The following is a 20,557-nucleotide window of genomic DNA, read 5'->3' on the forward strand; positions in this document are numbered from 1 at the left end:
TGTTTTAGATGATTTGCACTGAGAAATGAATACCATTATATTGGGTTAAATTTTCACCCACCCCAGGAAGGCTGGATGATGCTTAAGTGTATCAGTGCAGTTTCCTATTTCAGAGCTTTGCATTGTCCATGGTAAGTAACTTCTCTTTTTCTCCTTTTGTTTTTTTGTTTTTTTGTTTTCCTAAACTTTCCAGGTAAAAGTACTCCTGTAAGCCACCTTGGGTCTGCAGATTTTCCCAAGCCCCATGATCCATTCCAGCCATTTGGGGCTGACAGCAGTGACCTGTTTCAAAGTAAAAAGGGGTTTGGGGACCCATTTAGTGGAAAAGATCCATTTGCTCCCTCCTCTTCAAGTAAAACTTCTAAAGACTCTTCCTTGGGGTTTGCAGACTTCAGCTCTGTAAGTTAAGTTCCTTGTCTCTGAGCAAACCACTTTCTGCTCTGCTTGCAGCAATCTCTGTTGGGTTTTTGTCTTACCTGCAAAACCTACTGTTCCCTGGCTTCTGTCTCTCAGTACCTTCATGCTGTCCTCATTGTTTTTGTATTAATATTTCTGTAATAAAAAGGCGTTATTTCAATAAAAAAAAGAAGTTTCCTACTAAATTTTCAAGGGTTTACTTGCATTTAAATTATTTTAGTACAGTGTGCCTTTACTCTCAAATTCTTTGTAGCAGAATCTGTGTATTGTTTTTGTTGCATGGAGGCTATTTTGTAAATGGATTTTTGGGAGCCAATGATGTAAAGACTCAAAAATAATTGATATTGAACATTTCTCTAGCAATTTCACCATATCCTGAGAAGCAAATCCTTGAAGAGAAAGTTTCTAATAAGTCCTTGTAACTGTTTGTGGAGAAAATTCTGACATTTGCTGTATATGATGGAATGTGGTCATAGAGAGACGCAGAAATTGAGACAGAAATGGAAAATTTAGCTGTTGAATTTTGTTCCTGTTACTGATGTTGTAGAAAAGACAGAGAAAACAAAATGGTTTTGCAGAGCCAAGATAGAAAGGTCCACGCTGCACTCCAGAAGACCATCCCTGAAGGTTTGAAAACAAAGCCAGGTCCCCATTCCCTTAAAAATACTGGGGTCTCCAAAGCCTGGCTTTGCCTTTAGTGCTGCAGTTGGAAATGCAGTGGTGGTGTGGTTCCTCTTGCTTCCATAAGTGGATAGAATCTGTTCCATCCACAGCCTCAGGCTTCTTCCTCCTTTCACATGTTTTTGTTTTCTCATGTTGCCACGCAGTAAAATTGAACTTAAAATTGAACTCTGTTCCTTAGCTCTGCTGGACACAGGACAGTGTTCAGCAAGGGGAGATATTTAAGCTGAATCTTTTCAGGTTGTTTCTTTTTAATGTTTTGGGGTTTTTTTTTTTTCCTAGTTATTATTTAATGTTAAATGTGTATCACTTTCCTATTTGATATTGTTAGCTGAGGTCATCTGTGCAGACTTTAGTTGGCCTCAGGGCTTTAATTTATCACTTTTGAAACGTCCAAGTTCAAGATTTGTTGTATGTTTGACCACAGATAGTTGGATTTGCACAGTTAAATTCTGATTGTATACAAACTGGTGACATTCTTAATAAAAATAAGACACAAAACCTGCTTTATCTGAAGTTTCTTCAACAACATCTAATTTCTTCCTGCAATCAAAGACAAATGATGGAATGGAATGACTCTGACCCAGTTGTCATCTTACTTTCCAGACCCTTATTTCTTAAGTTAAAACGTGGTTTCCTCTGAGTGATTGTATCAAATGATTAACTAAAATCTCTGATCCCAATCCTAGTGGGTGCTCCAGGGTCAGATTTGCTGTGCCATCACGTTCTCAGCTCAGATTATCTTTAGAAGATAAGGAACAAGTAGGAAAAATGAGATGAGCAGTGGCCACTTAATAATTCCTGTTAAGTGGCATTTCATCGAATGAAATAAATTTTTAAATCAGTTTTTCTGAATTAATTTCTCCTCCTGTAGGAAAAAAAAAAAGAAACGTTGACTGAATTTGGCTGAAAAGGCAAATTTTGATCCCTTTTTGCCTCAGTTCATGGGTTTTTTTCCTTTTCTATGACACAATTATGCTACTACACTTGACAATTTCTGATCCTTCTGAACAATATTTTAAATGTGCCAGTTACCTTGAAATGATTGAGAATATTGTGCTTCTCTTTGCCTCATGGCTGGGAAACTTTGTTCATAGTGGAAATGAAAATCAGTTTTACTTACAGAAGGTTTTTGACATCTACTTTGAATGCATGGAATCTAAGAACAGAATCATGTAGAACTGAATAAATCAAACAACCTGATTTTTAATTGAAATCCTTGACTGTTCCAAGAAAGAACATGAGAACCTTCATTATATTTTAGTAGGAAAATCTGCTGCTTTTTTCACACACTGGCAAATTCACGCACCCAGAGTTTATGTATATTTTCATTGCATCCTTAACCTTGTTGCTGTCATTAAATATGATTCATTGGAACAAAACACTCTTTTGGTAGCTCAGATTGCAGGTATTTCTGGGTTCCAGCTGCAGTTTACAGAACAAGAAAAACCAATTTTATTTTTTTTTTTTGCCAAGAAACAGAACACTGAGCACTGAGCTTTTTGTCTCAGTGCAAGCTGGAAATTCAGCACACACAAATCAGTGGAGTTTGTATGATTTGTCTTGCTGCAGTCTGCTGGTTTCATCTACACTGTACCTCTGAAAAAGAAAAGGAAAGGAAGGATTTAATGTAATTACACATGTGACATATTTATAGACTTTTTGAAACCTGGACATAGGCAAAAAATTGTTATTGTATTAAATTAGCTGTAAATTACCTTTTTATAGACAATCTGTGGCATTAATGATCTGTTCTGTATTTATTTCACTACTCAATGGTGAGAGTTACCTCCTGAAAATTGTACTTTGTGCCAACCACTTGTAACGAGGCACATCCAGATTTGTTTCCAATGAATCTCTTGCCTATTTTTTCCTTTTTCTTTTTCCACTCAGCACTTTTAACTGCAAAAATATAACTTGTGTCCAATAAACAAGTTATAATTGGGACTCTCATAAACTTTGGAAGCCTTATCCTAGAATGGAAGCCATAGAAGTAAAACTGGTTTCTCAACATTAAAAAAATATCCCAAATAGTTTGACCAAAGTGTCTTATATTTCTGAAAATAGTAACCATTCATTTTCCATCCCAGCTGTTGGATCTGCCTCAATTCCTGGACTAAGCAGAGAATTCCTGCTTCCATTTGTATCTGTCTTTACCTTGAAAAAAAAAATAATTTATTTAAAATCTTAATGAGCTTTTTAATCTTACCTATCAGCTGACATTATTTAAATAAGGAGTGTAGTAGGATCTGTGAATTTTAAAAGTAAAATCTCAAAAGGTGTTACACTTCTGTTGTATTTTAGTGACATCAAATGCAAAGATTCTCATCTAAATTTTTATAGCAATCAAAGCAGAGATATTGCATGAAGAAAAGTGGGGGTTTTTTGCATCAAATCATCTCTAAAGTCACAATGGCAGAAAAAAAAAATGAAGAATGATGGGCATCCAGAGGCATGATTAAATGATGAGTAAATGAGAATTGGGTTTGGGTTAAAAGAAATTCAAATAGGCGGATTTATGTCAAAATACATAAAAAATAGAAATTCCAGAGACACTGCAGAGAGGAGGAGGAGGCTGGGGCGGGACTATCACGGGGTTTATGCAGCTGGGCAGGGTTCAGCACTGAAGCTTGCATTTTAACCCTCAGTTCAATAGTTCAGGTGTGGCTGCAGCAGGCTCAGAGTCTCTGTGTCCTGGGCCACAAGGGATTTTTGCAGGATTCATCCAGCTGAAATTTTTCTCCTCAAAAACCCCTCAAATAATATCTTTTCCTGCATGCACGCAGAAAAAAAAATCCCCAAAACAAAAACCAAAAAGCAGATTTTAGAAGTGGGCTTTAATGCAAACATTTGCATGCAGCTGTTCCCATCCTCCTCCTCCTCAGCAAATGCTAAAATTAGCTGGGAACAGATTATATTTGAGTTAGAAATTGCTATGATTTCAATTAAAAAAATTCAGGTTTTGTTCAAAAAGTTCAAACAAGCAAACTTCTGCATCCTTCAGTGGTAAATACTACAATATCATTTTGGACAAGTTCTGCTGCATTGTACTTGTGTTTGGGGGAGCCCAAACAGGTTTAGGAGCTGAATGTTATTAAGTGTGATATTTTCTTAGTGTTCTCTGCTGAGGTAAATTGGATTCTCTCACCTTATTTCTTACTGGGGAACCTCTGTGTATTTTATGGACAGCAGCAGAAGCACTTTGGGTAACTTTTGATTTGATGGTGAAACTTCCCATATGTCAGCAGTGTCCAAAATCACTTCTCAAACCCCTCCCCTTAGCAGGAACTACCACAATAAAACTCTCTGTTGTGCAGTTGCACAAGAATAAATAACTATTAGCTTTACCAGCTATTTCTTCTTAAAAATGGTTGTAGTTGCTGTGCTTCCAAACCATTAACTTCCTTTTTTTGTGCTTGTGGAGGGGTTTTTTTGGCAGTTTTCTTACCCAAGTGAGCCACAGATGCAGGGACTTGCATCCCATGTGGGTTGATTTCCAGGTGGGAGGAGGAGGAGGAGGTAACTAAGGAAATAAACTAAGGAAGTAAAGGAAGGAGGAATTAAGGAAATAAATCAAAGGAGGAAGTGAAGGAGGAAGAAATTAAGGAAATAAAGGATGAAGTGAGGGAGCCAGTGAGTGAATTTCTACGTCAATCTAGAACTGCCCTAAGACAGCCTGGTATAGTTGAGCCGAATATTCAATAAGTCTGATTCTTTGTATTTTTTTGCACAATTTCTTCGAGCTGGTTGGTAACCTTATTAATTGATTTTCCATTTTCATTTTTTAGTTTGGAAATGAGGAGCAGCAGCTGGCCTGGGCGAAGAGAGAGAGTGAAAAAGCAGAGCAGGAAAGACTGGCTCGGTTGAGGAGACAAGAACAAGAAGACCTTGAGTTGGCCATTGCACTCAGTAAGGCTGACATGCCAAACTCTTAAAGAGGGTCTTGGCCTCCACCTTGTTCAAGAGAAACCTTGGAACAAAGCTTTTATAAAAATACTAAATCCTTGGTTTATATTTGTGAAAATAATTTAAGTCACCCTCAGATTTAAACAGGACTGGCTGGTTGTGGCTCTGACCAGGCTCTGTGTGGCTTCTCGAGTGCATAACCTGCAGGAATCACTGTATAAGCTGTATTATATGTTCTAGATAAAAATTTATTGCTTGTAAGAAATTTAATGTGTAATCCTAAGGTACTGAAAGTTTCTTTATCTGAAACACAAATGTTGCATAGAGTAAACTGCAGCTTGTGAATCCGTTTTTGTTTTTTTTTTATAACCTGAATTCCACTGGGTCTTTGAGGCTGCAGTATGGATTTAAAAGAAAATGTCATAAAAAGAGAATATTTATAGAATTAGCTTTCACTTGTTACATTTATTTAATAATTCATGGTAGGCTAATCAGTACTTCTGCATCAGCTATGTCAAAGCATAAATTCATTGGTATTTTTAATCCAGAAGTTGTGGCTTTTGCAAAAGAATCTGACAATTTATATATGATGGATACAGTGAACTCTGTAAAACAGTACAAATTTGAAGACTCTAGAAATCAGTAGTTCTTCTAATTTAAACTTTTGTTTGCATTGAGTTTTAATAATTGTATACGACTAAAAGCGGGAATTAATTCAGTAAATGGGATAAATAATTTAGCAGTTAAATTATGAAGTAAAAATTTGCTTTAGTGCAAGCAAACAGGATTGCAAGGTGGTGAAACACATTTGGGTGCTGCTTTAATGTGACATCAGGAAATGAAGTGGTGGAAAAGTTGCCATGTGTGAGGAGTGCTCCCCCCTAGCACTCATTGTACCCTCATTGTACACTCATTGTACACTCATTGTACCCTCATTGTACACTCATTGAACCCTCATTGTACACTCATTGTACACTCATTGTACCCTCATTGTACACTCATTGTACACTCATTGTACCCTCATTGTACACTCATTGTACCCTCATTGTACACTCATTGTACACTCATTTTACACTCATTGTACCCTCATTGTACACTCATTGTACACTCATTGTACACTCATTGTACACTCATTGTACCCTCATTGTACCCTCATTGTACACTCATTGTACCCTCATTGTACACTCATTGTACACTCATTGTACACTCATTGTACCCTCATTGTACACTCATTGTACACTCATTGTACACTCATTGTACACTCATTGTACATTCATTGTACACTCATTGTACCCTCATTGTACACTCATTGTACACTCATTGTACTCATTGTACACTCATTGTACCCTCATTTACTCCAACTCCCAGCTCACAGAGTAGGTTGTGTTAGCCAGGTGACCCTCTGGGACAGTCTCTACCTCTGCTTCTTCGATTCCACCTCTTTGGGGTTACAGATCAAGCAGCTTTAGCTGAAATGAAGCCAAGTTGAATCAGATTTTAGTTGCCAAATACACATTCACACATCAGTTGTGGCAGCACTGTCTGGGCTGGCTCTAAAATCCAGTTTGCAGGACTCAGGCCAGGTAGGAACGGGTTTTGTATGCACTGAATGCTTCCACCTGGAAAACACAACACAGAATGTGTTTGACATGTCATAGAAAAAATGAGTCTGTGAATTTAATTTGCTTACTAGAAATGCCTTTTCTGATTACAGGAATTCTAAAACTTCTGTTGTGTTTGCCTTGGACTTTTCTGTCTGGTAGAGTAGGGATCTAGCACAGCATTTTTAAATGTCCTCAGTCTTTCCTGCCCTTTGTTCTCTGGGAATACAAAAGCTTTACATTCTGTGTTCTTACTGACGTGGCCCTTGTCTTACAACATTTTCTCTTTTTTTTTAAATGTGATATTCCTTCATCATCTTCAATGCATTTCTATTTTTTTATGTCCTTGCTTCCTTACTTTTATTTTCATACTACAATGATAGTGCCTGCTCAGTGAATGAAAACAATCTTCCCCTGTTCAGTTGGGATTGCCTTATCCTGGATGCTTTCCTTACACAGAGGAGTCAGGCTGGATCTTTTTTAGCATCTTGGTAGCTTTCAACTCTGAAATGCAGCCAGGACGTGGCATTTGTAGCCTCAGGCTTTTGTGGGGAGGTAGGTGGATGGGTGGGTGTGCAGACACACTCATCTCTTCGTGTTTAGGATGTTCCTTCCAGGAGTCACAACTCCCCTTTTGCTGTGTGTCTCCTGTGCTAATGGTACTACAAATAATGTAAACCTTTTCTTCTCCTCAGAAGAAGATTTATTTCTAATACCAAAACCAACCATATAATGGTCTTTAATATTGTCCTTTAATGAGCCCTTTGGGATGCAACAGAATCTATTTCTAATTTTGAAGATCCTGATTTTAGATCCCTTCCCATTGCAATAATTTTTCTCTAATATATGTTTGATTATGTGATCAAACACACTAAAACACAGAGAATTCTTCTGTTGCTGTATAGAACTTGAAATCTCTGAGAGCTAACTTGTGTCTGTCTTTAGGTAAGTAACATGATAAAACTTCAGCTGTGAAAGAGCAATTTTCAAAAGCAAGTGGCTGCAAGATTCTCAGTGCAGTTATAGAAACTGTACCCATGTGTAAGATCCTCCAGGGTTCACCTGAGTTCTTGGGGTGTCTCTTCTGCTACCATAAAATTCAGAAAGCAATACCAATTCTGGATGGGATGATAGCACTCCAGTGGGACAGGTGGATTGACTAAAGAGCTCGATGCATTTTTGAAGTTCTGTACCATAACAAGACTTTCTGCTGCTTTGTCAGGGCCCTAAAACACTGACTTTATAATGCTTCTAGGCCAATGAGATGATGTTTTCAAGATGTCCAGCAGGGAGACAGAAATGTGAATTATTCCAGCATTCTGTATAGTGTTAGGGCTCGTTTTTGTATTTCCTTATTGACTCTTCCTCATATTTGCTTGGACAGTAACTGCAGATCAACCAATGAACAGGGACAGAACCCAATATATTGTCTATGCACAGTATTAGATTTAGGAACCTTAAATTTACTGAAACACTCTTGATTCAAAATGCTGTCACTGCAGTAGAAGAAAACCTAGCTGTGATTCCTCACTTTGCATTTAATACAATTTTCCATATAAAAAGGAAGATTCCCCACATTCTTTCCCTCTGCTGTAACTCAGTGTTTGTACAATACCTGCACTTGCTCTTTGAGGCAAAACTCTATTGCAAGACATTGCTCTTCTTCCTCCAGACCAGTGAAATTTAAAGCACAAACAGGCCTGTTGCTATTTGGGCAGAGAAAATACATACAATGTAAGATATGGAAAATGTGAATACCCCCAGTGCATATACAGTGTACAGTGAGATCCATATTATTTGTGTCTATGTGTATATATACATATACATATATATATATATAGAGTATTGTATAATGTAATCATAGTGTGTGTATATACATGTCCACATGCTATGTCCAGTATATAGTTCCTTGTGCTGTACATAAAATATGTATATACAGTGAACATGTAGAATATGCATATATATTCTATATATTAAAGCTTGTGTGTATGTGTGAACATACACAGATAACCACATATGGATACAGAATTGAATCTTTACAGAAAATCAGATTAGCTCATGGCTCTGAGAGTTTCAAAGTCCTGGTTAAAAAAAAAAAAGAGGAGAAATTATTTCTAATCAATTTGTATCAAGATTTCTTTAATTGACATGAATAAATGTGTTCATTGGCTGTGCCAGGTGTGAGAGAACCCTGGCAGAAAGTAGTAATTATCTGCACTGGATGTAATTTCACATTCTTTGTAGTTTTTAAAGTATCTGTTTGGAATGTAGGTTCAGCTGCTGATCTTGCATCTCATCTTTCTTCTCTGGGCGGAGGCAGTGAGTTTTCTTCTATTCTTGCTCGTAGTTTCCCTCTTCCCTCTTTCCTTTCTTTTCCTTTTGAAAAAAATATTTGTGGGGAGCTGTTCCCATACACACACACCCCAAACAGTCACAGGCAAAGGTGGAAAACATGTTTTTCTTGCTTCATTCCAGTCAGATTGGTTGCACATAATTGTCATCTGGATTCCAGTTCTGTGTTTCCTCCATTTCCACCTGAGCTTTTACTTCAGGAGGAACAAATATCCATTGCATGTTTGGTTTAGAGGAAAGAGTGGGGGTGATTCTTCTTTCTACTTGGATAAATTATGAGCCTCTGTGGAACCTTGAGTGGTCAGAGTTTAGCAGGGTTTTATGGTGGCACACACGTTTTATGTGGAATTTATACCACTGGATGGACTCGTGGAAAGCCCTGGGTTGCGCAGAGCACTGAGGCACAGCAGTTAAACAGGACAGACAGACAGACAGACAATTATTCACATTGAACCTGCCCATGCAGGCAGTGCACATAGGGCACAGATATTGAATTACCACATTGCCCCTCACAGAACTGTGTGTTCACATTTGCCTTCAGCGGTTTCCCTCAGTTACCCTCAAACCTCCCAGTCACCCTGCAATGAAAACAGATGCTCATAAAAGTCATACTTCCACAATAATGCTGTAAGAAATATTTTTATATAGGCAACTTTTTCTTCGTGGAGCTTCTGCCCTGTGAGGGTCACGAGTCCTTCCTGTATCTTGTTCCATGTACTGTGCTCTCAAAGTGTAGGAAGTTCCAAGCTGTGTCTGTGCAAGCCTCTTTACTTTTGATTCCCATCTGTGAAATCTGTTGGCACTATTGTAGAAATCATTTTGCCGTCTTATGCTCAAGGATAGAACGCTTTTCTTGAATTCTTCTTATAATCCTTTTGGGGTTACTATTTCTTCTTTAGTGTTTCTCCATTGAGAAGAATATTTGTTCTGTAGAACCGTGGCCCAAGGAGTTTTGGTCCAAGTAGAATTGTTGCTTTCCCTTGTCTAAGAGTTTGATTTCTCCTTTCTTCTGTATTTTTTTTTCCTCCCTCTCAGGAATTTCATTTCTGCTTAATCCTCATTTAGAGCTGGAACTCTGTTGATGTGAATTGATCTCTGTTGTTAATTGTCTAATTCAATTATCTTCCTGTACTAGTGGAACAGCCAGGTTTTTGGTTATGTATTTGGTTAAATATTGCATCTATGTAGACTTCACAACAACCATCTTTTCTTAGAAAGGAATTTGCTTGGAGTATGATGGAATCATAGAAGATTTATTTTTAGAGTAAATATGTTAACTATAATTCATTGACACACCTGTTTGATCAGTTGATATACTGCTCTTTTTACTTGAAAGTTTTATAAATAAAGGCTAATTTGTTATAAAATGGAATTTTCATTTTTCCAACTTCTGCCTCTCCCTTTCAATTTCAAAGGAAAGCTCCTAGTGACTGTGGTTCCTTCTGCTGTTGCAAGTGCAGAGTGCTCTTCTGGTGTCCCTTTTAATAAATCATCCTTCAGTCTGATCTGAAAAGGTGGAAACACAAAGTGGAAACTGCAGTGTTGACCTAAATCTGACTAATATCTCCAAATATGTACATTATTGTGGTTATATTTATCTTTCAAATGTTATAACAAATTGTAAGGTATTTTAATTTTAACCCATCTCATGTGTTATATTGTTTAATATAATAAGAGAAATGTTATTGTTTAATATAATAAATGAAAGTTACTTTTTGGAGCTCTGAGATTTCAGCACTCTTTCTTTACTTTTTTTTTGTCCACAGTTTCACAAATTTTTCTGTTCAATTTGTGAATCTTGCTTTGAAGATCAGCTCTGTTCTCTGCACTGAAATATTTTTCCTGTTGGCCGATGCCCTCTGCACTGTTTTCCCTCCTGTCCTTCCCTTTCTTCCTTGTCCCAGCTGGATTTGGGCTGAGCAGAGCAGTCTCAAATCCAGCACCACGCCCTTCCCAAGCAGTCTGTGTGCAGCAATTCTGGATGTCCTGGCAATTTACACTGGGAGTGGCTGGGGACATCACTGGAGACAACCTTTGGCTGGCTGGGAAAACACCCCTCACTGCTGGGCTGTTCCATTTACTCACTTTGACTCATTCTTCTCCCAGCTCTTCTGCTCCTGCTCACCTGGTCAAGGTCAGCAGCAGCTTGCCCAGGCAGGTTTCCCTGCAGTATTTTTAGTACATTCACATTTTGGAGGGTTTGAGTGTCACAGATGGGCACAATCCCTGCCCAGTTCTCATCGTGTCATGCTTCTCATCTCTCATAAAACCATCACCCAGCTCTCCATGTGTTGCTCCCACTCGAGTTTCTGGGATCTGACACACACAGCATTCTCATCCCTGTGCTTTGCCAAATTCTTTCCTAATCCACCTTGTCTGGGCTTAATCTGAAAGGACACCCCTGTACCCAGCATGGCCTAAGAGCCCCTTCACTGGACAGGGAAGAAAAGCATCACCATTCTGTTGAGGATGTGGAAATTTCACCCTAAAGGCTGCCCAAGGTCTGAGCCCAACTGTTAAACCTCAAACACAGTTGCAGCATTTATTGACTGAACTTAAATATGTCCCAGGCCCAGCTCTCCTCTTGGAATTCTGTCTGAAAGTGCTGTCAGGTTTATCTCTAGAATTGCTGAATCTCCCATCTGCTGTGCATGACTATCAGTGTAGTCACTCTGAGTACCTTTTCCCTCCTGTCTGGTTGTTTTTTTTTTTTGTTTTTGTTTTTTTTTTAATGCTATCACCACCATTAAAACTTTTTATTGGTGCTGATGCAGCGTCTGGTAAAATCGCTGCAGCCTTCCCAATTGATGGAATCTCACAGGACTCTGCCAGCAGCATGCACAATATATTTCTGCTGTTTAACTTCCCATTAAGATCCTGGATCACAATTTTCAGAATGAAAAACCCCTGTGCTCTCTGCCTATCCCTTGCTTCCACAGAAAGGACATCCAGGCATTCTCTATCCCTTATTTTGCAATATAATATAAATCATTAAGATAACAAAACTCATGCTGTCATTGTACACAGGCTGTTAATAAATGGTTGTTGGGATCTGAGGATATTTTTGTGTGTTTTTTCTTTTGTGTTTAAGCCTCAGGCTCAGTAGTTATTCACCTAATACATTAAATGTCACAGGAGATCGTATCCAAAATGATATTCCCGATATTTCTTTGTGACATAATGAGCCAGAACTCCTGGGCCACGGCAGAGGAGCTGCTGCAGTGCCCGAGTTCAAAGCTCTGCTTCACTCCAGCATTTGGGACATGTCTTGCACAGGCAGGACCTGGGACAGGCCCAGCTGAGAGCAGCTGCTTCGAGGACACCCAGGAGTTTTCAAGTTTGTAGATGCCACCAAGTAGGTTTTGGATGCTAGCAATGGGGATGGCTTTCTCCCTGCTAAATTACATGGGGTTTGGGATGAATTTTTTTGCTAGTTACCATAGTGATGGCTACATGACTTTGTTGTAGTTGTTTTTTTTCTAAATATAGCAAAAGAAATTGCTAGAGCTTGGGGTTCTGGCTTCAAAAATTCAATTTAAGCAAAGCCTAACAGCTACTCTGTGTTAGGGGTGCACAAAATAGCTTAAGAAACCACAGAGCTTCTACCACAGAAAACCACAGAACCACACAATCCTATAATTTGAAGAGTGGACAAACTTATTTTGGCATTCTTGTGGATGGAAGACCAAAGTTTAGAGCCAGTCAATGTTTTCAGGCAGTTTGTAAATGGCTGTGAGCAACCAAGGGCTCGCACAGGTTGAAATGCCCCATCCTGCCTGAGGTGAGCCATGCCCAGCACTGAAGCTTCAGCTCTTCCGGATGTCGATTAGCTACAACACTGAATCTAAAATAAACTTCCAGAAAAGCCACGGGGTTTCTAGTCCAGCCTTCCACTTTAGGGTTAAAAAAAAAAAGACATTTGAAAGTGTCCTGCCTGCTGGCTTGCTGGGTGCTGGCTGTGCACAGAGTGCTGCTGAGGTGCTGGGCTGTTCCACAGGCACTGCTGTGGCGCCACGATGGTGCTGGTTGTGTGCAGCCTGATGCTGGCTGTGCACAGGGTGCTGGGGTGCTGCTGCTGGGCTGTTTCACGGGTGATGGGGTGCTGCTGGGTATGCACAGGGTGCTGGGATGGTGGTGCTGGGTATGCACAGGGTGCTGGGGTGATGCTGGTGTGGTGCTGGGTATGCACAGGGTGCTGGGATGGTGGTGCTGGGTATGCACAGGGTGCTGGGATGGTGGTGCTGGGTATGCACAGGGTGCTGGGGTGGTGGTGCTGGGTATGCACAGGGTGCTGGGGTGATGCTGGTGTGGTGCTGGGTATGCACAGGGTGCTGGGGTGATGCTGGGGTGATGCTGGGGTGATGCTGGGCTGTTTCACCAATGCTGGTGTGGTGCTGGATTGATGCTGGGTTGGTGCTGGGTATGCACAATCTGCTGGGGTGGTGCTGGATTGGTGCTGGGATGGTGCTGGGATGGTGCTGGGTGAGCACAGGGTGCTGGGGTGGTGCTGGTGTGGTCCTGGGCTGTTTCACCAGTGCTGGATTGGTGCTGGGATGGTGCTGGGTATGCACAATCTGCTGGATTGGTGCTGGGATGCTGCTGGGGTGCTGCTGGGTGAGCACAGGGTGCTGGGGTGGTGCTGGTGTGGTCCTAGGCTGTTTCACCAGTGCTGGATTGGTGCTGGGATGGTGCTGGGTATGCACAATCTGCTGGGGTGGTGCTGGATTGGTGCTAGGATGGTGCTGGGATGGTGCTGGGTGAGCACAGGGTGCTGGGGTGGTGCTGGTGTGGTCCTGGGCTGTTTCACCAGTGCTGGATTGGTGCTGGGATAGTGCTGGGATGGTGCTGGGTGAGCACAGGGTGCTGTGTCACCTTCAAGACCCAAAAGGGGACCGAGCCACACGGCCCTGCAGCAGCTGGACCAGGTCCTGCTCTGGGCTGTTTCAGAATTACAGCGTGTCCTGACAGCGAGGTCCCATCTCAGAGGAGTTTTACTGACTCTTCTCAAGTCAGTGGGTGAGGAAAAACCATTTTTAGCAGAGTGAAACAATGCTCTGAAACTCCACATGGAATGATCCCACTTTGAGCGCTGACTGCTCTGGATGGTACCTGAGTTTGGCAACATTTACCTCCCTTTTCACTGGGACCATTGTGCAGGATTTTCTTGTTTCTGCACTTAACCTGCTCTAAACTCACCTCACAATCTATCTTAAAACAATAGGGAGCCCATGGCTGTGGTATCTTATATTAATATGTGTGAAAATCTTGTTTTCAATGGACTCTACATTTCCTCCCATTAGGTTTAACTACAACTTCTGTAGTTTTTTCCTTTCCCTGGTATGTTGAAATCAAACCCACACTAGCTGCAGGTTGTTGTCACTGGATGCTCCCTGGGAGGCAGATGGTTAATTAGAACAAAATTACTTAAGAGATGACAACCTGATGGTCAATTATTAGAAGATGTGGAACATTAGTGGTTTGCTGCTGACCAGGGGAGGCTGGGTAGATCACTGGAATTACAGCATATCTTTGGATGTACTCATTTAAAACAATTAAAGAAAGGGAAAAAAAAAAGAGAGTTGAAAATTACTCATAATAGAATGTGAGAAGAATGAGATCAGCATCTCTTTTTTTTTTTCTACTACAAGATGATCTCAAGATTCAAGAACATGCAGTTTCCTGTAAAGATCACACAGCTATTATCACAGATGCCCTCCCTTAAACAATGACAAGGAAGTTTCTTGTGAACTCCTATTAGTGCTTTGTCCCCCCATCCCTTCCAACATTCAGAGGACTAACTTTATATATTTTTATATGAGGTCTTTTATATTTGTGTATGAGGATTCCTCTGCTCTATTTTCAGTTGAGTCACTAATCTGAAAACTCAGAGAGCACCACATCTCCCCTGCTCATCGGGGTCTGAGCGCTATTTGGTAACACAAAAATCTGCCTGATTGCAGAGATCAGCTGTGTCATCTGAAGACATTTTAGTGAGCAGGAGCAGAGGCAGCAGAGGTGAAAACCCTCCCAGCCAGACTCTCACCTGGAGCAAAGGCAGGCTGGGATGCTCCCAGGCTGAGGCACTGGAGGAGGAGCAGCACACAATGTGCAGGTGCTGCAGAGCGGCCACACGAGGGTTTTTCAAGGGTTGGTGGCTGTGGTGATTTCATTTCTGCACAAAGGCCCTGAGCAGCACACAATGCCACTCACAGGCTGCAGCTGCCCTGGAATCACAGAATCCCAGCTCCAAGTCCGTCCTGTTCCACCCCTGCCATGGGCAGGGACACCTCCCACCAGATCAGGATGCTCCAAACCCTGTCCAAGCTGGCTTTGAACATTTCCAGGGATGAAGCAGTGACAATTTCTCTGGGAATTCTATTCCAGTCCTTCACCACCCTCACAGAGAAGAATTCCTTCCCAGTGTCCCATCTAACCCTGCTCTCTGGCCGTGTGAAGACATTCCCTGTGTCCTTCACTGGAGCCCTTGTCCCCAGTCCCTCCCCAGCTCTCTTGGAGCCCCTTTGGGCACTGGAAGGGGCTTTGAGCTCTCCTTGGAGCCTTCTCTTCTCCAGGCTGAGGATTTGGAAGGGAAGAAAACTGGTCAGACCAGCCAGAGGTCAGGAGAGGGCTGGGGACCAGCAGAGCCAGATAAGTGCTGTGCTGTGATGTTGTGAGGCTTCCAAGCTCTCCTCCATCACTGGAAAGCTCTGGCTGGGCCCTTCCCAAGGCAGATATGGGGCTCTTTGTCTTTTAAATTGCATCAGAAAAAAAGGGAATTGTTTAAGCTTAAGCACTGTTATAACAAAAACTGGGAATGCTGGGAAAAACTGGGAATGACTATAACCATTTCCAGTTCTTCAGAAAGAGCAAGGGAAAGCCAGGGGAGTATGAAGAGAGGAGGGCAAGAATTTTAAAAGTTGTCTTCCTAAAGTTATGAACACCAAAAGACATGCTGAAATATGAAAATATTCAGCTATGAGGAAAGAGAAGGAAATACCTAGAACTGTTGCAACAATGAATGTGCCAAGTTTAGAACATCTTTAAGTCATCCTCACTTTCTGGAATTAGATTGTGCAATTTTTTTTTTTTCTCTAGCAAATAAATGAGTTTTGTTTTTGATGAAGAAACACTAGAGCTCCCTTATATTTCACTCTGAAAGAACTACAAAAGTGAAATGTGGAACTCGTTCTTCCATGCCAATGATTAGAAGCCCAAAATACATCTGTTCCACATGATCAGCTTCAGCCTTTGCTTTCACAGAAGAACAGCCATATTTGTAGTTACTCTGAATGCATTCCTGTTGATTTCATTCTTGTGTACTCTGACATGTAAAGTCAGAAAAAAAGGTCATAATCTTGATTAAAACCAAGCTGCAAGTATCCACGTGTTACGGGAAAAGCGCAGCAATATTTTTAAGCTGAATCTGCAGATTTGATTAGCAAGGATGCACAAATATCAGAACTCACCACAACACAGGAGCTGTAAAGACAGAGGATGCCCATCAGACTGTCAGAACAACTGCTTGGATTTACTGCCTGGCCTTCTAAGCTCATTTACAGCTCTGAATAATTTTTAGGGGCCCAATTTGACTTTTTTAGCGGTCTTTACTGCTATAGCTATTGCAGAATCCAGTTTACTTGCAATTAGTTTTCAGAATCTCAATTCCTGGCTGATTTTCTCCCCAGATAGTTAATAACTGTCTTAACTCCTGAAATCTAAGTGGCACTACAAATTATTAAGTGAATTTAAGTTTTGGGGAATGAGTTAGGAAGGTATTTGAACCTGTGTTGTGACTTCATGCTTGAATTCCACTACTGTTCCATTGGAATTCTGCACTGAGTTCTTGAGAACAAGGATAATTTATGTACAAGAATGCCTTAAAATAAGCCCCCATAATTACAAAAATGCAGTGTTTAAATTTATAGTAAAAACCCACACACTGCTGGCAAAACTATAACTGCATCTGGAAAACATTAAGAATGCTATTAAAATAGTCTAGCATAAACTAGAAATGAGACTGAAATTACAGTGTTGCTTACTTAACCATTTTTGGGAAGTATATTTTGAATGTGATCTACTTTCTTGTTTGATTTTTTGATAAAGCACTGTACTATGTCTTATTTACCAATGAGAATACCTTACTTACTCTGTTATCTATTTCAGACAAATCCATGGCTCAGGTTTTTCTAAAAGTGTCTTGTTACAGTTGTTGATAATTTGAAACACAATCAGGTGGTTGTTGGTCCAGCTATCAGGAAAAAAGTAACAGGGATATCTCAAAGGAGAATGAAAGTCGCAGCAATTAAAAACTTATTTTATTAAAAAGATGAAATGTTTTCAAACGTTGAAAAATTATGTTTTTATAAAAACAGAAATAGGCAAAATACCCATTTGTCTTCTATTTACATATACAATATTTCTCATTGTATAAAATTATTTACAATATATAAAAAAATTACAGTAAATAGGTTATTTTCTTACAAGACATCAAGCCCTGTACTTCTAGTGTAGATCATGGCAAACAAGAATACTATTGCACCTGTGAACCAAACAGTCGAACAAGAGGAGTGTTCTCTTAGCCATGCCTTCAACTGAGATCTAAACTAACATCGTTAGCTACAGTAACATTCATTTTATCTCTTCTAGGGTCAACTTCAGGCAGTTTCCATACAAACATTGTCTTGTAAAGCTTAGGAATGGGCAGTTAGAATTGGGGGGAAAAAACAACAAAACAAAACAAAACAAAACCAACCGTATTTACAGCTTCTTCTATACAATCTGTATGGAGTCTTACGGAGTTTACCCTTCACAGAAGCTGCATAAATTAACCCCCGTTCTCCTTCCTGACCGGGACGGGCGGGTCCCTGCCTCGGGCACGGCAGATTCCCCGCGGGGGATGCCCGGCTGAGCATCCTCGTGTCGGAGCCTCCGCCTCCGTCCTGGAGCGTCGGGCGGTGCCTTCCCCGTGTAGTACCAGCTACAGATCCCTCACCCTTCTGCACCTGAGCAGTTAAATACGGTCCCGCCGGCGGCAGGGCAGGCTCCCTGGGGCTACATGTGCCGCTTCATGTGCAGGGCCAGGTGGTCTGACCGGGAGAAGGCTCTGTCGCACAGGTGGCACTGGAAGGGCCGGTGCCCCGTGTGCTTGCGGTAGTGCCGGGTGAGCTCGTCCGAGCGTGCGAACTTCCAGCCGCAGCCTTCCCAGTTGCAGTGGTAGGGCTTTTCACCTGTTTGGGGAAATCGGACAGCGTGACTCAGCATGGCATCACACGCCGGGCAACCTGCCCAGGTTTGTTGTAGCCTATCCCTGTGTTCGCTACCGAGCCCCTCCACAGCAAGATCCAGCTGCTTTTAAGCTCCATTACTAGAAATTCCTTTACTATAAAGCCCTTTCTAAAGCTCTTTCTCCAAAGATTTTCACCTATAACTGCAGTGAAAATCTTTGGAGAAAGGGCTTTAGAAGCCCTTAGAAAAGCTTTGACCACATAGGTAAACACCTGGATGTTACAGAGCTGTGAGTTTAACAGACTCCAGGGTAAAAGCCCAGGCTGAGAACAGTTTTATTTTTACACGGGGCTATCCCAACCGGCACACAGCACGAAGGCCATCAGCAACAATTACCTGTGTGCGTCCTGAGGTGAGCCTTCAGGTGTGAGCTCTTGGTGTAGGTCTTCCCACAGCCGGCATAGCTGCACGTGTGGGTGGCCGTCCTCTTCCTCGGCCAGGACCGGCGTCCCCGCTTTGGTTTGGAGTCCAGCAGCTCCAGAGGGGAGGAAGGAGGGGTCAGCATGCCCCGAGGAGCTGAGGGCTGTAAGGGCAGGCTGTCCTCGAAAAGGCCAAACTGGGAGGTGTTCTGGTACTGCAGGTGGGTCTGCGGGTGGTGGAAGCCGGAGGCCGGGTGGTAACTCTGCTGGTAGGACACGGACGAGGGGCACATCATCTGCGTGTGGCACTCATTCACCATGAGATCGTCGGGGCTCAGCGGGGGCGTCTCTGCCCCAGGGATCTGCGGGGAACTGGCCACCCGGGGCTGCTCGTAGGCCATCATGCACGTCGCGTTCCCCTCCTGCTTGATCTTTGGGCAAGCCTGGGGCACCAGACCCAGGACCGGTCCATAATTGTCCATGTCGGGCTCGGGCTTAATGTTCTCAACGAACTGCGGGCCCCCGAAGGTGGGTGTCACAAAGAAGCGGCCGTGGACGCTGCCCGAAGGGCAGTAGTTGGAGTCCATCTCGGAGCGCATCATCTCCGGCACGATGCCGGCGTTGTAGGGCGGGGGGCTGCCCTGCTCCAGGGCATTGTAGCATCCCGGGGACGGGTTTGTCTGGTAAAAGCCACCGCTTTCGCCTTGGGCAGGGGGATAGTCCCCGCCGGCAGCGCCCTGGCCGTAGCCATCGCTGCCCATGGAAAGGATAAAATCCAGCACGTTGTTGAGATCCTCATCCTCTTTGCGCGGGGAGAGGCCGCCCCAGGTGCCGCCGGGGGTCTTGGCCTCCTGCTCACACTTCCACCTCTGGGGAGAGAGAAAAGGGACAGGGTTAGAGGCGCCGTTCGCCGGGGGGACGCGGGGGGGACGGGGTCGGGGCGCGGCGGGGCGCGGAGCCGTCGGTGCTGGGGACACTCACTTCGTGCAGGGCTTTCTCGCGGCAGGGGCTGGCGAAGGTGGCGAAGGAGGGCAGGGCGGTGTCGCTCAGCGCCATGGTGCGGGACGAGCGCGGCCGGCCGCCCTCCGCACCTTATAACGCGGGCGCGGGCGGCCTCAGGCCAATTGCAAGGAGCGGAGGAAACGCGTCCCGGACGGGGCGGGCGGGAGGCAGCGGCTCGGGCGCAGCCTAAATTTAGCCCCGGTATAAAAGGACGCGGCGGCGGCGGCGGTCCCAGCCCGAGCGGGGCGGAGCGGAGCGGGGACGGGCCCCCTCCGCCGCCCTCCCCTCGGTGCGGGGCAGGGGCCGGAGAGCCGCGACCCCCGGGTGGGGCAGGGGCCGGAGAGCCGCGACCCCCGGGTGGGGAAGGGGCCGGAGAGCCGCGACCCCCGGGTGGGACAGGGGCCGGAGAGCCGCGACCCCCGGGTGGGGCAGGGGCCGGAGAGCCGCGACCCCCGCGTGGGGCAGGGGCCGGAGAGCCGCGACCCCCGGGTGGGGAAGGGGCCGGAGAGCCGCGACCCCCGGGTGGGGAAGGGGCCGGAGAGCCGCGACCCCCGGTTCAGACAGGGGGACACTGAGGGGTCCCTGCCACAAGTGAGCTGGGGGAACGCCAAGGGATCTCTGCTGCAGGGACACTGAGGGACCCCGCGCTGTGCTAAGAGACGCCGTGAGGGACTTGGGTGGGATGAGGGGCCACAGGGGACCCTGCCTTGGAAACACCTTCAGGATCCTTCCCGACACGAGGGGACCGACCCTGTGCTGTGGGGGTGGAGGGCAGCGAGGGCTCCCTGTCCTGGAAACAGCGAGGGAGCATCTGTGACACGAGAGGACACTGATAGCTACGAGCTTCCACAAGGCTCTGCTGTGGGAAGGGAGCACTGAGGGGTCCTTGCCCTGGGGACACTGAGAAAGACACCTTGAATTAGGGGTTTGATCCCCCCACACCTCAGAGCAGCC

General features: G+C 43.7%; 2 protein-coding genes across 4 annotated transcripts in view; one reads left to right on the forward strand and one right to left on the reverse strand.

Moving 5' to 3' along the window:
• The window catches only part of EPS15L1 (epidermal growth factor receptor pathway substrate 15 like 1), a 46,446-nt gene extending 35,760 nt beyond the window's left edge, over window positions 1-10,686 (forward strand). For 2 of the 3 annotated variants that reach the window (XM_066566409.1, XM_066566410.1), the window contains 2 exons: window positions 194-399; window positions 4,887-10,686. In XM_066566409.1, coding sequence (XP_066422506.1) covers window positions 194-399; window positions 4,887-5,033 — 353 coding nt within the window. In that variant the 3' untranslated portion in view covers window positions 5,034-10,686. The remainder of the gene's footprint in view (window positions 1-193; window positions 400-4,886) is intronic. The other variant, XM_066566411.1, reaches the window with a different exon arrangement.
• Window positions 10,687-17,250: 6,564 nt separating this feature from the next.
• Window positions 17,251-19,657, reverse strand: KLF2 (KLF transcription factor 2). The gene is made up of 3 exons (XM_066566460.1): window positions 19,583-19,657; window positions 18,579-19,470; window positions 17,251-18,184 (listed from the first exon to the last, which is right to left on the reverse strand). Exons 1-3 carry the CDS (start codon window positions 19,655-19,657, stop codon window positions 18,009-18,011), a joined length of 1,143 nt encoding a protein of 380 aa, XP_066422557.1. The 3' UTR covers window positions 17,251-18,008.
• Window positions 19,658-20,557: the final 900 nt, after the last annotated feature.

Source organism: Molothrus aeneus, chromosome 27, assembly GCF_037042795.1.
Source record: "Molothrus aeneus isolate 106 chromosome 27, BPBGC_Maene_1.0, whole genome shotgun sequence".
Lineage (NCBI taxonomy): Eukaryota > Metazoa > Chordata > Aves > Passeriformes > Icteridae > Molothrus > Molothrus aeneus.